At 35.4% G+C, this 16,997-nt stretch overlaps 1 protein-coding gene across 1 annotated transcript in view; it reads left to right on the forward strand.

The window, feature by feature from the left end:
* Lrrfip2 (LRR binding FLII interacting protein 2) overlaps nt 1-16,997 on the forward strand; it is a 134,094-nt gene that overhangs the window by 57,988 nt on the left and 59,109 nt on the right. The window contains exons 3-6 of the mRNA XM_023719781.1: nt 5,143-5,229; nt 6,989-7,039; nt 11,764-11,820; nt 11,913-11,957. Coding sequence (XP_023575549.1) covers nt 5,143-5,229; nt 6,989-7,039; nt 11,764-11,820; nt 11,913-11,957 — 240 coding nt within the window. The remainder of the gene's footprint in view (nt 1-5,142; nt 5,230-6,988; nt 7,040-11,763; nt 11,821-11,912; nt 11,958-16,997) is intronic.

Below are 16,997 nucleotides of genomic sequence, written 5' to 3' on the forward strand. Positions count from 1 at the left end.
GGAAGCTCTCCACACACTCACCGGACCTTGGCTAGGACTGGGTCTCAAGAACACTTGGTTTTAAGGAGAAGGTGAAGTAGACTTGAGCTAGAGTGGGATGTTTTCTTTGTTTCTTAAAAGATGGGGAAGACTTTGAACTTACTTCTGATGAGGGTGAATGAACAGCGGGAGAAAGTGAAGGCTGAGGTGAGAGATTTGGGGCAAAGTCTTTGGGACAGTGAAGTTTACATTATAGAAAAAGAGATAATGTTTTGCGTTTGTGTGGGTTGGGGAGAGTTTAACCTGATAGAAAAGGAGGACTAATTTGTTGAGCACAATCAGAGAAAATAAGAACAAAATTCACTAGGGTTGGGGGAGTCTTCTGGCTTGGAAAATGTGTGGAGGGAAAGCCTTCTTTAATATTCCTATTGTTGTGAAAAAAATATTGTCACAAGAGAACTACGAAAAGCGTCAGAATTATAATAATGAAAAAGGGTTAGATCAGTGTGCTGGCCCTACTCCCACCCCTGGGTCACACTGAGAGGCGATTGAGACTGGGCATGGTGGCATGCCTGTAATCACAGCGCTTGGAAGGCTGAAAACAGAAGGATCACTGAGTCCAATCTGTGGAGTGAGACCGTGTAGATCCTGTATTAAAGACAAATGAAACAGTGAGCTCTGAGACCATTCTTCTTTCACTGATTAAAATTAGTGTACAAGTTATTAGAGATAATACTAATTATTCAGTGTTCTGAGCTTTCTGGTGACTTTGCTAGGTCCAATATCCTTCTTTCCACCACTTTGATGACACCCACAGCAATTATCTGTCTCCTATCATGAATAGCAAAATGACCCAAAGGAAGATAGAGATGCTCTCAACATATCTGGCTTGCCTATATCCCCTATCAATGATGGCAACTTTATTAGATTTCAGAAATTTAAGGCTGTCTTGTAGCTTCTTTCCAAAACAGTGATCTTATCTTTTAGCTCAGCAAACTTGAAAGTATTATATGCTGTGTGACAATTTACTATAGGAGTACACCTGGCATTGATTTGTTCTAGACGGCTCATGGTAATCAACTGAGCAGTGAAGTCAGCTGCTTCTGTTGGTGGGTTATTTTTGCTGTCATCAGCAGTGCTACCATGTTTTGACAGACATCTTTTCCAGTAGGAGATTCACTCAAAGCTTCATAGTGCATTTACACAGACATCAGTTGTGACATTGATTAAATCAAAGCCGACTGCCATGCTGGGTTCGAGTTCATCATTTTCTGCTGGGGCCATAGGGATTGTGCCAGTGCTTTGAATTTTATAGATGTCCTAAGGGCACATGTGCAAAGGCTTGTCAGTTTTATGAGTTAGTGGTAGAATATAATCCATTGCATCAAGTAGTGGGGTTCCACTGGCACACCATCTTTGTGGGTTCTGAACCAAAAGGCATGTTAGTACTTGGCTCAGTGTGTTATCACCATTCTTATCATAATTGGCATAAAGGCTACTGTATAGGGATTGCATTCAACTTGACCAATGTAAATGCAGACTTTCATAACTATTTCCTTGTATATTTTCTGGCTATTGGGTGGCTCAGTGAAATTAATTTTGTTGATGCAATAGTTACTTGTTTTATACCCAGTGTGTAAATCTTATAGGGCTACCTTTTCTTAGAGATAACCAGTTTCAAGTTTACCAATACTAGTAACAACAAGCATAGTTAGGCTGAGATGTGTACCTATTATCATGTTTTTGATAAAGTCCTGGAACATGACAGCCATATAGTACTTGCTAGTCTCAAATTTCTGCAAAGTGAGTCTGAAATCAACCTTGGTTCCTTGCTGTTCTTGCTATTAGAATTACTTTTGCACCTGGCAGCAATGTATAGCAAGAGGCAATACACTAGTTTACATCTTAATTCCCTATTTTAAAGCTTGTGGTTTAGTGGCTTTTCTTCTACATCTCTAACAGAGATAACAGATGTTTCTGAATTCAATATAAAATTGGCTAAAAAAAAGTGGACATGTGTGTCTCTGAAAAAACCTGTTTTTCCTTTTGTTCTGAAAGAGTAGATTTCAGTGATCCATTGATTCAGTGATTAAACAGATTGCAATTTAAGTTTTTGTTTCGATTACTGTTCTCTCGTTGCTGGGACAAAATACTCAACACCCCAAATAAAGAAATGAAAGGTTTTGTTAGTTCATAGTCAGTGTAGGTTTCAGTCCGTACTCAGCTGATTCCAAGGCAGAGTGGCACATGGCAGAAGAACAGCCATTCATGATGGAGGTAAAGAGCAAGAGAGCAAAGACAGTGGCAGCAACTCAGGCAGCTAGCTAGCCTCTCTTCTCCTGACATTGTAATGCAGACTATCTGCCCCAGGGCACTCGTACCCATAATCCCATCATTGAATCAAGAATCAGTCACAGGGCTGGTGAGATGGCTCAGTGGTCTAAAGCACCTACTTAGAACAAGCTAAGCAAAACACAGGGACCACGGTTCAATCCCCCAGCACCACATGCCAGCCAGCCCCGCCCCCTGGTGGGCTGAACTGGCCACACACACACACACACACACACACACAAATAAATAAATCGTTTAAAAAAAAAAAAAAAAAAGAATCAGTCACAACTCCAGAAGCTGCCCCATGAGTATGTGAGGCTTTTGGGTGTAAGTGGACACAAACCATTACAATTTTGTTAGAGCCATCTTGTTTTAGTGTATTTGTGCAGAATTTGCGCAGACAGATCCTAGAAGGGTGAAATTAGCATTTTTAGGGGTGGGGATTAAATCCAGGCCTCCTCATGGAGCTACATCCCCAGCCTTTTGTTATGTTTTTTATTTTTAGATTGGATCTTGCTCAGTTGCCCAGGTGAGGCTCAAACTTGTAATATTTCTGCCTCAGCAGCTTGTGCCACCCCACCAGGTTGAAACTAGATTTTGAATTAAGTTTTTAAGAGAGACCATATGTACAAAGCTAACATACATAGGAATGAAATTTCTTAATGATTATGACTATACATTTTTAAAGTTTTGAAAGTTTTGTTACTTTTGTAGTTTAATAATGTATTTGCTGTATACTAAAAACACAGCTTAGCTTTGAAATCTCTTTCTATAAAAAGAAATTCTAGTAGAAAGTGATATCTACAGAGATAAGATATAACTTGAAGTAAGGCATAGGTTTTTAAAAGAGAACAGTATAATAATTCATATGAGAATGCCAATTGCTCTGGATATGTCTTTGATTATAGATTAAGTTCTGTAGATTACAATTTATTTTGTAGGTGTTTTGCCACTACCAGGTCAAATAAGCAGACTGGGGAGTTTCGAAAATCAGGGAAGTAAGAGTTGACCCTTAAGCTGCCTGCTTTTCTTAGAAGCCTGCAGCTGGTATATTAGGCAAAACTAATTTCTGTCTCCTACATGCTTCCTTCCATGTAAATGTTTGTATTTGCCTTCCTTGGCTTTGGTTTAGAGTTCCTTTAGGCCAGAGATGTCATACCATTCTTGTATTTCCAGCACCTAACATAATTGCTTACACATAGTAGATCCTTTAAAAACAGTGGCCAAGTCAATACTTATTGAGCACAAGTAGGACAACATGGAAAGAATCAGATACTGTAGTTATCATGGGATAATCTGAATCAGAGTTAAGATGTGGCTGAGGGTAGAGGAAACCACTACAAAATACAAATCAGAAAGAAGATACAGTATTTAAGTTTCTGTGATGTATCGAGTTAATTTTTTTATCTCATTTCCTTGCTATTCTGACCCATGGCCTAAAATTCATTTGCTTATTAGTAGACAGTACAGCATAAAAATTATGGGGTGACGGAAGCATGGAATCTTTATAGAACGTAGTAAGCCACAATAGAGGTATGGGTGTATACCAATGGTGGTGACTCAATGGCACACATGTTGCAGCAGACTGTTTGTATCATTAACAGCTCCAAAAGAGTTGCCTTCATGTATATATGCTGTCACTGGATGAAAGAGAGGAAGAGGGAAGTCTTTATAGAATGTGATATTTTATCTGAATTTGAGAGAAGGGAGAACATATCTTCAAAGCACATAATCTGTGAAGAGAGGCTTATAGCAGAACTTGGTAGAGTCCAGGTGTGGAGAGAGATGGTATACATCTGGTTCATGTAGAACTCATTCTGGGAAATAAGATGGAGAGTAGATTGTGAGGAATCTTGTTTCTGTTTTTGTCTTTCTTCTTCCTCTTTTTGTACTATTCCAGGGAACCTTTGCTGTAACCATAAGTCTTTCACTGGCTCCCCAGTGTAAAGAATAGACTGTTAAGTGGCATCATCAGACCTTTGTTTTGTAAATTTTAAAGCTATGTAAAATTGAATCATAAGACAGATTCTTAGCAAGATGTATGGAGACAGGTAGATGGATTGGAGGCAGTTGTAGTAGCCCAGGCAAGAGATAAAATGTTCCTATTGCATGAATCCAATTAGTGTATATGAAATGTCCATATTAGGCAAATTCATAGACATATAAAATGGATTGATTAGTGGTTGCCAGAAGCATGGAGGGAAGGTGTAATAAAAAGTGGCTAATAAAAAATGCAAGGTTTCTTTTAAAGCTTTAAGTATTGGTGATGGTTATACATAATTGTGAATATACTACTACCAACTACTTAATTTTATACTTTAATTAGTGGATTTGATGATATGTAAATTATATCTCAATTTAAGTAAAGGGGAGGTAGGGCAGAGGAAGGGAAGAAAGAATGGGACAGAGACAGAGGGAGTGAGAAGCTGTAGCAAACAGTTTGACATACTCAGTGGTAGAGAATTCTGTCAGTTATGTTACTTGGATACTGAATATTGCTAATAATCACAATAAAACTGCAATTGTTTGATTAAATTGATAATGGGGAAATGCTGATAAAAATAAGTTTGGAGAGATTTGTTATGTACTATGTGAAGTATGTTAAATGTGTAATCAAGGCAAGCAGGTAAGGGTAATGGCTCAGACTTGAAGAGAGGTTTAGGGAAAGAAGCATTATGTAGAGGTTGGTTGAAGAAATCAGTGGTGACTTGTTGGTACATATCTTGTCTCCTCAGCCCTTTTGGAAGGTAAAGTCTTATTTATTTTTTATCTTCAAATCTGGTGTACAGATTGTTTTTGTTTTGTAAAGTTGAATCTTATATTACTTTTCAGGCCGAGGCAAGGCTTGCAGCAAAACGTGCCGCGCGGGCAGAAGCAAGAGACATACGCATGAGAGAACTGGAACGACAACAAAAAGAGGTAATTTAGGAAGAATAATCTTAATTTCTCACTCATTCCACCAAAAAATTAGTACTTGGTTAGTTTAATTCTAATGTGAATCTGGTTCCATTTTTAACACTCGGCTATTCTAAACTGATATATTTTAACAGATCACTTTATGTCAGCAAAATAAATGCAATACTTGTTTTAAATAAATATAGGGCCAGCCAGATACCTCTGCAGATTAAAGCACCTGCTTAGGCAGGCACAGGGACTGGGGATTGATTCTGTGCATGCTGTGCCGGGCCTGTCCCCTCAGTGTGCTGAGATGGGGATTAAGACCGGGCATGGTGGCATGCACCTGTAATCCCAGCACTTAGGAGGCTGAGAACAGGAGGATCACTATGAGTCCTGTCTGTGTAGTGAGACCCTGTGGACCCTGTACTAAATACATTTTTAAAAAATTAACAAACATATAACTATTACTAGATACATCATTATTAGTTATGGTATTGTGAACACTTTTTCTTTTCTTTTTTTTTTTTTTGGTGCTAGGGATTGAACATGGGCTTGTGCTTGCCAGGTGGGCACTTCTGTTATCTACCTGCTTCTTAAATGCTGTTCTTTCATTAGCTAAAGTAGCTTTAGAGATGACATTTATTTAGTGTAGACCTACATGTCTTGGAATTTGAGTTATGATGCCTGTGACACACTGTGAGCTTATTCAATCTTGTTTTTGAAACATATTTATTCATGTAAGAAGCTTTTAAAAAATCAAAACTGTAAAATTGATAGGGCTCCACCTTTGTGTTACAAAAATCATTATCCATCTGTGAGATCAAAAAGTACTAAAAAAAGTGATTGCCATCAAATACTTGAATTTGACTGTGTGAAGTTATAGTTGATTTTATATTTTTCTTATGCTTTTTAGTAGTTTACAGCTGTTCAGTATAATATTATATTCAGAAAAACAAAGCAGGGGCTGGTGAGATGGCTCAGTGGTCTAAAGCACCTACTTAGAACAAGCTTAGCAAAGCACAGGGACCACGGTTCAATCCCCCAGCACCACATGCCAGCCAGCCCTGCCCTCTGGTGGGCTGAGCTGGCTACTGCCCACTGGTGGGCTGAGCTGGCCATACACACACACACACACACACACACACACACACACACACACAAAAAAAAAAAAAAAAAAAAAAAAAAGAAAAACAAAGCAGAAAAATCAGTATGCAGAGTCCTCAAAAAACTAAAACTAGAAATCCCATTTGAGCCAGCCACGCCCCTTCTTCTTCTAGATATCTTCACGAAAAAGTTAGATGCCATAGTACAGTAGTACATACATAATAATGTTTATAGCAGCCAAATTCACAATTGAAAGATTATGAAATACTGATTTTACCCTTCTGATGTTGACTGGACCCTAAATATTCCCATAAAGATAGTCTTGATATCATATTAGTACAAAGGAAGAAACACCTGTGGGACAGTATTAAGCACTAATACTGGATACATTTCTTGGTCATAAATGTAAGTATTACAATATTTTTTTATACTCCTAAGATTATAGTAAGTAATAAGTAGATTATTAGTAAATGCAAATTCTGTTTATAGTTCTCTAAACTGCAAAGAATCTTGTATCCTTTTATTATTGAACATATTTAATCTAGTAATTTCCTATGTTTTAAATGTCTTAAGTCAACTATCATTGTTCTTTGGAGAAAGAACATGTAATTGATTTAAGAATTTTTGGAGAATGCAGTATGTTGAAAACTAGTTTATGAAACTTTTGCATTTATAGCACTCTCGTCATTCCTTTGATCGGAAATGGGGACAAATTCACAAGTGGCTGGTAGGCCCGAATTGCCTGTCCTGCATGTTGTGGTAGCTTGTAGAAATAATGCAATCTTGAAGTAAAACATTGACTAATAGTTTGCAGTCTTAAGAGTGTTTGGCCTTTGTGAACCTAAGGGTCAGATAATATGTATTCTGTTTGTAGTGGACCAAATCTGTACTTAGAGCCTGTTGTTTTCTGTTGTGGTCAATAGCCTTGCTTTCATCACATGAATGCCTCTACTCAAGAATGATTGCATAAACAAATGTTTTTTTCTTTTTATGGGTTTGTTTCTTTCTCTCTCAAATTCCTCCTTCTCCCTTCTCCTTTAAAAAACTAAGTTCATAGGGTCTTCATTGAGACAGAACTCAGATCATTCTTCTGTGCCCTCTGAAAATTACTTGTAGTACTGAGATCCTTTTCAAGTCCTTTGTCACCACTCTCAAATTTGTTACAATAGCAAATTGTAAACCATTATAGAACGTTAATTATAGTGAATGGCTCCTACATTTACAATTTTTTTCCAGGTTGGTAAGTTCATCAACTGTCTCCTTTTGTAGGAGCTCTTGGTACATGATTAAGCTTAGGGGGTAGATTATGAAGCTTGAAAGTTTCATGCAAACTTTTGAATGAATTGTGGTTTTATAGAAAATGCTCACAAGTATTTTTTATTAGATTCTTAAGTCTTGTGATTTATAAATGGTTAATCACTTCTGTGTAATTGCTGATAAGCAACTTTCATAAGAAATCCTTTCTGTAGTATCATTTTAGGATGTGGCCATAATTAAAATATTTAAGACTATGATGGCTTTAAAGTCATCATTATTCTCCTTTTGATACCATTTTAGAAAAAACACTTTGCAATTTAAGATTAAATGATTCCTTATGTATGTATTTGCAAAGTTCCTATAGAAATATTTAATTGTGTATTTCTAAAATGAAAATGCCTAAAATATTGTCTAGGTCTTAGGACAGACCAGAAAAATATTTAAAAAGTGTTTATTAAAAGTCTTAATATTTAATTTTTGTGTTCAAAAGCCATTGTCTTAGTTGCTTGTCTAGTTGCTGAGACAAAATACTCAACATGCAAAGTTAAAGGACAAAGATTTATTGTAGCTCACAGTTTATAGAGGTATTAGCTCACACTTGGTTAGCTCCAAGGCAGGGTGGCATGAGAGAGGGGCATTATAGAGGAGAAACAGTTCATGTGGGCAGAAGAAAGCAGGTAGTGAAGTAGTGAAGCAGCAAGTGATGCCAGCAGTTCTCTCTCTGACCCTTATGTTCTATCTAAGCTGCATGCCCTTAGGATGGGGAGCACTCATACTCAGGGTGGGACTTCCCATAATCCTCACCTAGAACTATGCCAGAACAATTAGTGGACTAACTTAGTAATCACACATGATTTGTTTTTTTTTTTTTTTTTTTTTTTTTGTCCTGGGGATCAAACTCAGGTCCCTGGGCTTGCTAGGTAGGCACTTGCATGCCACTGAGCTATCTCTCCAGCTCAGTCACACATTGTTAACCCCGAGTCACACACTTCATCCCAGCATCACACATTCTAGATCCACCTACCTCTGGAAAGCCCCACCTGTGACTACATGAAGCTTTGTAGGAACATCTAACTAGACACAAGCCCTAACAGTCACGAAGATAAATAATTTGGCAAACTGCTCTGTGGTATGTGTGCAGTTTAAGCAGTGAGAGCACTGATTGGAAATACTAGTTGGAAGGGGAGCAGTTTTGCCATAATATAACTGGATTTTGTTCTGCCCCCACCCCATTTCCCTACCCTCCCTTCAATCCTTTTTCCCCTAAAGGAGTATTTTTGGTAAGAGCTTCATATGCAAGTTGATTATTAAAATAGTCCCATTTTTATGGCCTTGTAGATTCCTGTGCTGTGCCATTCTTTACTGTGAAATGAAGAGATTACATTGGAAACATCTAAGGACCCTTAAAGCTTAAAATTAAAGTTATTAACAGGGTCTTTTTACAAAAAGTTCCTTCTATTTAACTCACATTTGCCCCAATGTAGAAAGTACTCAGTGTAGAAGGAAGGAGTAAAATTGTCCTAAATGCTTCACCTTTCTATGTAAGAGTGGTGTTACATGGTAAACTTTTAGTAGAATATGTGTTTTGAATGTTTGTGGTATAATGGAAGTTTGCTTTGAACTGGCCTGATACTCAGTTTTTCCTAAACATTTCTCAGATAGGTTTAGAGAAGTATACCCTATGTGGTAGCAGTTAGCCATGTGTAGAGAATTCAGTGTAGACTCTAAAGAGAAATTGAATTTACTTATTTGTTTATTATCTTTAAAGAGAATGCACAATGGCTAAAAAAACTACATTAGAATGATACATAATTTTATGAAACAAAATAGGAATTCAGCAATGGTTGTTGTATTACATAATGTTATCTTCAAATCAGTTTAGATTACTAGATATAAACATACAAAATTGGTTAAAAAAAAAAGCTATAAGAAATTTTAAAAATGAAAAAAATGTAAGTATTAACTGCTCTTTTCAGTAGACCAGCAGAAATCAATACAATTATCCAAGTCATCTTGCATATATACATATATTTTCCCCCTTTTTCTTTTGTCCTTTTCCTTATCCCAGTTGTTCCTTCCCATTTGAATAGATTGTTTTCCCTTTCACTATGTATATTTTACTTTTCAGATTTTATTTACTCTTTCACGTTCTTAGAGTAGGGAGACAGTGTGATGTTTTGCGCATGCAGATCTGATTTATTTCATTTACCAGTATGGTATCTAGTGAAATTCAATTTAAAATTTCATGTTTCAGTTTCACTGCTAGCGTTTCAAGTACTCAGTAGCTCCATGCAGCTCATGGGCTATCATATTGAAGAGCACAGATTAGAACATTTTCATTCTTACAGAAAATGCTATTGGACAGTGTTTATTGAAGGTATAGTTTATGACTATGAGATAAACTGTATTATGTGTTCAAATTAACTGCCCTCTATGGGATTTACATTTTACTTTGTAATCTTTGCATTACTCTGTAATTCACTCTAATCTTTTTAGGTCACATTTCAAATGGGACTGAAAAGAAAAGCTGTTGAAATAGAGAGGTGTATCAGAACTTAATAAGATGTTTTAGAATTTTAAAATCGTAGACATACTAAAAAATAAATATGAGTTCATCTGTCTGCTGTATCTTTGATGGATTGTGCTCTTAGATGGATTGTTTGTTTTAGAAGTGCTCTTGTGTGGTTGGTATGATGGAAACACAGGGTAGTATAAATGGAAGTTCGGTCATTAAGCCTTGAATGTAACCCCAAGGATATGGGGAATATAGAATGTACTCACCTCTATAGTACAGTGCTTTAAAAACTATCTAGTTTGGAATTAGTCACCAGTTTCACTGTATGTTGGGCTAAAACATATACCCTCAAACTTTTATGGCATCACTGAATAAAGAAAGGGAAGAAATAAATTCGGTTAGAACACTTTATAGCATCATTAGATAATAATGGTGGTTGTAAACAGACTTCAGGACAAATTTGACCCACAGCAAATTTGATCCACAGTGTATACATCAGATGTTAACCATGAATTAAAAAAATATATACTCAAAGACCATAACAAAAATGAGGCATCAAACTGGTGTTTTGGTTGAGTTATTGTTTCTATTTTGAGCTGGCTAGAGCCCTATCTAGCCCCAACTATTTGTTTCACCTGTGTAATGATCATGCTGGCTTACCATGAAATGTAACATTGATTCATTTTGGAAGAGATAGCACTGACATTGTTAACAGTGAATTCAGACATTATGTGTAGATTTTTAGTGAACTTAAATTACTTTAACACTTTGGACTTCGCAATTCTGAGGGATCAGGTTTTCCTTATGGTTGCAGATGATTATGTTCTAGGGACTAACCAACCATGTGATTTCACATGACTCAGATTTTAATGCTTTGTTGCTGATAGTTGAATGTGCAAAAGGTTAGAGTTGTATGTAGTCAGCTGCTAGGATACAGTCAGTCAATTTTACAAACTGAAGGTGAGACTCTTGATAACTTTACCAATTCTAAAATATTTGTATATTTCTAAGAATAAGTAGTTCTTTATACTAACAAGATATTGTCAGGGTCTGTTTTATTTTTTCTGATTGGAGTGGTGAAAGAGAAAAACATGTAGTGAGCACAGCACTATTGTCATCTTCATCACGTTGAAAGAGGGTCTTGTTGTGTAGTGCAGGCTGGTCTTGAGATCACTCTACAGTCTTGGTTTTCCTTGAACTTGATAACTCTTCCAACCACAGCCTCCCAACTGCCAAGAATTATAATGCAAGTATTATTAAAAGCCATATACAATCTCTTTAAAATGTATCTGTCATATACATTTCTTCCTGCCTTGCATAAACTAACATTCCCTATGAAGAAGACATTATCATTAAAACTGAGCCCAAATCTATTAATTATACATATTTTTTGAAATTGTATTCATTTTCATCTTAATGTTTTGAGCTTTTTTAATCAAATATACATAGCAACCTAGAAATTGTCAGACATTTGTACACCTGATAAAATAAAAACAGTGCCAAGATTATTTCTGTTTTCTTTCCAAGAAAAGTATGCTGTGTCCCTAAATTCAGCTTTTGAGGCTAAATTGTCCAAAGCTGCTAAGATGTTGCTGTGCTATTAACTGTTTTTTGCTCCACTGTTCCAATAAACACCTCTCTCTTCAATGATTGACTTACATTGCGTTTTCCTTTCCCAGGAAGATTCAGAAAGGGCCAGGTATTCTCATCAGTCCAGTCGTCCTCATCCTTATCTGGTGTGTAACAACCTCTAAACTTGCCTCTGATATTTTTATTCATTAACTTAATTTAGTCACTCACAAACTTTTACTTTTTTTATTTTTATAAGGAAATTGAGAATACATTGTCCCTACGAAGTCTTGGAAGTCACAGGGTTTGTATTTTAAGTTTTTTTGCATACCACAATAGCAAAGGTTATGAGTGACAGCTTTCTTAAGCACCAGCAATTCTTAACAGTCTGACATTGTTCATTTATGCCATTGCCTTTAGAATAAAAAATATTGGGCCACGGAGATAGCTCAGTAGAATAAGCACTTGCTTGGGAAGCACAAGGTCCTGAGTTCAATCCCCGGTACTGCAAAAAAAAAAAAAAAAAAAAAAAAGTAGAACAAAAAATATTGGCAAAAATTTTCCAGCAGAAGATGATGCTTTCTTTCAAATTGTTGCTTTGGGTAAATAATTTCTAAAATCATTTACATGCCTAATTTTTGCTATAGAAGGACCTTTGACTTCATAGAAGTATTGCAAGATAAGATTAATTTTATAGAATAACATCTGCTTGCTTCTAACTTTTAGGTTTCTCATATTTTAAAAAGAATTTTTAAATGGAAAATAGCTTTAGACTTTGCCTAATTATAATTTTATTACATGGAAAGATCAAGATATTGATTTGAAAAAAATATGTGCTTGTCACATACATAGAAATTATCATGTTTTAACATTGTATTGAATGTCCTAGAGCTTTAGCATAGATTGTTGTAAATCAAGATAAATGAAAATTTCCTTAAAGCCTTACATGTTATGCTGAAACACTGATCTTGCTTATTTTTCTTAAAGAATTGTGCTTTATGGGGCTGGAGAGATGGCTCAGTGGTCTAAAGCACCTACTTGAAACAAGCTTGGCAAAGCACAGGGACCACGGTTTGATCCCCAGCACCACATGCCAGCCAGTTGCGCCCCCTGGTGGGCTGAGCTGGCCACACACACACAATAAATAAATGTAATAAATAAATAATTAAAAAAAAAAAAGAATTGTGCTTTAATTCCAAAACAATGCTTTTAATTTGCACATTGATAATGGTTGATATCTATGTATATTTTTCATCAGTAAAATAATCTTCTATGTTAAGGTCTGTATTTGTTACTTTTCCCCAACTCTGATTTTTCTTCTTACTTGCACGGTGTATAAAATATACTATAATAACCTCAGTTTGGATGCCCATCAGTTGAGCAATGGATAAAGAAGATGTGACATTTTTACACAGTGGAATATTATTCTACTATAAAACAGGATAAATTTGAGACTTTCACTGGTAAATGGATGCAACTAGAGAACATACTCTTAAGTGAAATAAATGAGACCCGCACGTGCAAACATCATTTTGTCTCCTTAGTGTGAGAACCTGAAAGAGAAAATGGAATATTAAGGGTACGGTAGATACTGGAAAAAGAAATGAACTTATTCAAAAAGAAAGTTACTGTGCTGAGGACAGGAAAAGGAGTTGAAAAAAGAGATGTATCTCTGTATGTAAGCAGGATGATTTGGACAACTGTACTGTGGATTTCTGCTGGTCTCTGGAAAGGAGCAATTAATGCTTAATTTGTTTTTGTCTCCTTAAAATTCTTTTTCCTTTTTCTCTTCTTAATTTCTTATATATTTTTCTTTTTCCAATTTTGCATGCACTTGTCTGGTATATGAATAACTGGTTGGAAGTCAACCATGCATTACAACAAATGCTGTGAAATTCATATTACTTTTTTTGTGAAATTCTGTATCATTTGTAATTTTTTCTCTTTTAATACTATTTTGTAGTCTTTAAAAAAAATAACCTGTTTGTTCTGGCATATGAGTTACTGATATTTTTGCGTTCATAAATAATCCATCACACTGTTCTGGTTTCTTTTGGCAATTGTAATCTGTGTCTTTTAAAACTAAGTTTGTAAACTTTTTTTAAAAAATCATAAATATTTTGGTTGTTTACAAAATTAGAGTTTTAAGAGTATTTCCTTTATGAAAATCTTAGATAATTAGTGGATTATATAGTATGTGATTTTTCAGGAGAAAAATTTTTATAACCCATTGAGAAAAGAATAGATCTTGATTCATTTGGCTTTATCTTGGCTATAAAGAAATGGAAAAATGAAGAAAATGTCTTCTTTGTTTGACATAGTTCATACTCTTAGGTATTATAAATCACTTCTTTTTTTTTTTTTTACTTTTGGAATGTTTTTGTATTGAATTTAATACAACTTTATTTTATTATTATTATTTTTTGTATTTTAGGGAAGGGTCTACAGGGTGTTCATGCTGTCAGTACTAGATCAGGGTCATAGTGATCTGCCTGTTTACAGCCACCCAAGGGCTGGAATTACAGGCACACGCCACCATGCCCAGTCTCAATTGCCCTCTCAGTACGCCCTGGAGGTGGGGGTGGCACGGCAGGCCTGGGGATTGAACCCTCAGCCCTTGCAACTGTTTGCAGGCGCTTTAATCCACTGAGCAATTTGGCCGGTCCAATACAACTTTAACATAGCAAAAATTATGTTTTTCCTGGAGACAATTTGAGTTTTCTCTTTAAATACTTTTTTTTTTTTTTTTTTGGTCCAACCCAGGATCTGGTGCCTATAGGGCAGGAGCTTATGTTACTGAGCTATCTCCTTAACCCTATTTAGATCCTATTTCAATCCTTTGAAAAGAATCATATAGGGAGTAAACGAAGACTTCAGAATTAAGTCTCAGTGGTTGTGAAGGTGATCCCCTTTTATGTTTTTTTATTTTTTAAAGAGAGTACAAAATAGTATTAGAGCAGAAAAATTGAAAATGACAGAATTTCACTAAACAGAATATGAATTTCACAGTATTTGTTGTAATGCATACTGTTGCCTTCAAATTAGTTGTTCATATTACCAGATATATGCATGCAAAATTGGAAGAAGAAAGAAAAAATATAAGAAATTAAGAGAAAAAGGAAAAATAGTTTTAAAAAGGAGACAAAACAATTTAAGTATTAACTGCTGCTTTTGATAGACCAGCAGAAATCCACAATACAGTTGTCCAAATCATTCTGCTTACATACGTGGATATATCTCTTTCCCCCAGTCCCTCTCCTGCCTCATCAACTCAGTAATTCCCTCTCACCTTTTTTTTTAACTTACATTTTTCTTTGCTTTCCATTATAATGTTCATAGTGTAAGTTATCATACTTTTTTATTCAGCTGGTTACTTGTAAATATGTATAGGAAACTTTATTATGTTAGTTTAAATCTACTAAGGTTGTCTAAATGTAGGAGCCATTAAAGCAAATCTGTAAATAAATGACAAAGAAATCTGTCATTGAGCTGAAAACTATCCAGTGTGTCTATAAAAGTTAATATTTTAGATGAAATCTATATCACAAATGAAATCTGTATCATAAATATCATATAATTTATAAGTATTTTTTCATTATTATGAAAATTTCTTAATGTAGAATAGAGGAAAATAAATATTTTAAAAATTTGCTGTGTGCACTTGAAAATTTGATAAGTTTTGCATTTTATAAGAGAATATAGGCTTTTACTATCTGTAAGTATAATTGTAAACTGCTTTATTTTGTGGGGGAACGTAATAGAAATTGAATTTAGGACCTCAGGGCCTCATGCTTGGCAGGCAGGTACTGTGCTGCTGAGCTATATCCTTGGCTCTTCATAATCTGCTTTAGATGTGTAGACTTTCCTAGAAATAAGCCTAAAAGGTCACTAGTAATATTGTTTAAAAGAAATACAATGGCAATGTTTTTTTTCCTGTTTTGTTTTAACTAGATATTAAGTATTCTAAATTTTCATCAGCTTATTTGCCTTGACCTGTTTGTGTGCTCTGGAGACTGAACACAGGACCTTGCTCATGCTCAGGATATGCCATGCTACTTTGCTATGCCCTCCAGGTCTTGGTTACTTGCTTTTAAAAATAACTTTACCATTTTAATTAAGTTAAATATGTTAGACAACATTTATCATCTATAAAATTAAACACAATGATCTAAAACTCTGATCTAAATATTGTTGTGATTTGACATCTAATTTTGAGGTTTTTGTGGTTCTCTGCCAGTTATTTTAGAAAACTTAAGAGCTGTATATCAAAAGATACTGTATTTTTTAGCCTAATGTTTGATGTATGAACATTAGCAGGACCTGGATATGAGTCAGATGTGTTTATGGTTTTATGATTTACATTTTGAATTTTGATTTTGTCCAGAAGTTACCTTTCAGGCATTACTGTTTCTGTTTTTTGTATTTTGGGGGGAAGGGTCTACAGGGTGTTCAGGGTCTCACTACTAGATTGGACTCGTAGTGATCCCCCTGTTTACAGCCTCCCAAGAGCTGGGATTGCAGGTGCACACCACCATGCCCAGTCTTAATTGCTGCCTCAACATGCCCCGGGGCAGGGCTGGCACAGCTGGCGGCAGGCCCCACGATCAAACCCCTGGCCCCGGCACCTGTTTGCAGGTGCTTTAATTCACTAAGCTATTTGGCCGGTCCTGGCATTACCATTTTGGAAGCTTGCCACAAGTTATTTAGATTGGAAATGTTACAGGCAGTCAGTATAAAAACAAAAATAACAAGAGTAGTTTAGAATTGTGAACTTAGGATTGTAGCAATCTAAGTATACAATGATTATTATTGTGAATAGCTATATGTTCAGTAATTCAGATATTAATCCTGTGAAATAGCAATATCTACATTAAAAAAAATCTTACCAATGTCACTGGTTTGTTGCAAGAAAGATGAAAACCCAAAATTAGGTAACTTTTAATCACAGGAATAGAGGTAACTGTTATTTCTTGTTGGTAGAGATTCTTACTATTGTAGAGTTTTAGTTTCTGTTTATGTGTCATCGGCCTTGATACAATTTTAATGAATTCAGTTTAAAAATAATGTTTATAGATTGTGTTTAGTAATTAGCACTATACTGTTTAATTTAATTGAAGAACCCATCGAACACTTTGGAGCAGAACCAGTATACTCTGAAGGGGTACAATGTCGAAAAATGTATGATAGTAAGAGTGTTAGCTGATGGTGGGGAGATAGCTCAGTGGAATAATTGCCTATCTGGCAAGCACAAGGTTCTGAGTTCCATCACTAAAAAAAAAAAAAAAAAAAAAAAAAAAAGAAAGAAAAAGAAAAAGAAAAAAAAAAAAAAAAGTTAACTATTGTT

This window comes from Octodon degus, unplaced genomic scaffold (genome assembly GCF_000260255.1).
Source record: "Octodon degus isolate 3935 unplaced genomic scaffold, OctDeg1.0 scaffold00071, whole genome shotgun sequence".
NCBI classification, from domain to species: Eukaryota; Metazoa; Chordata; class Mammalia; order Rodentia; family Octodontidae; genus Octodon; species Octodon degus.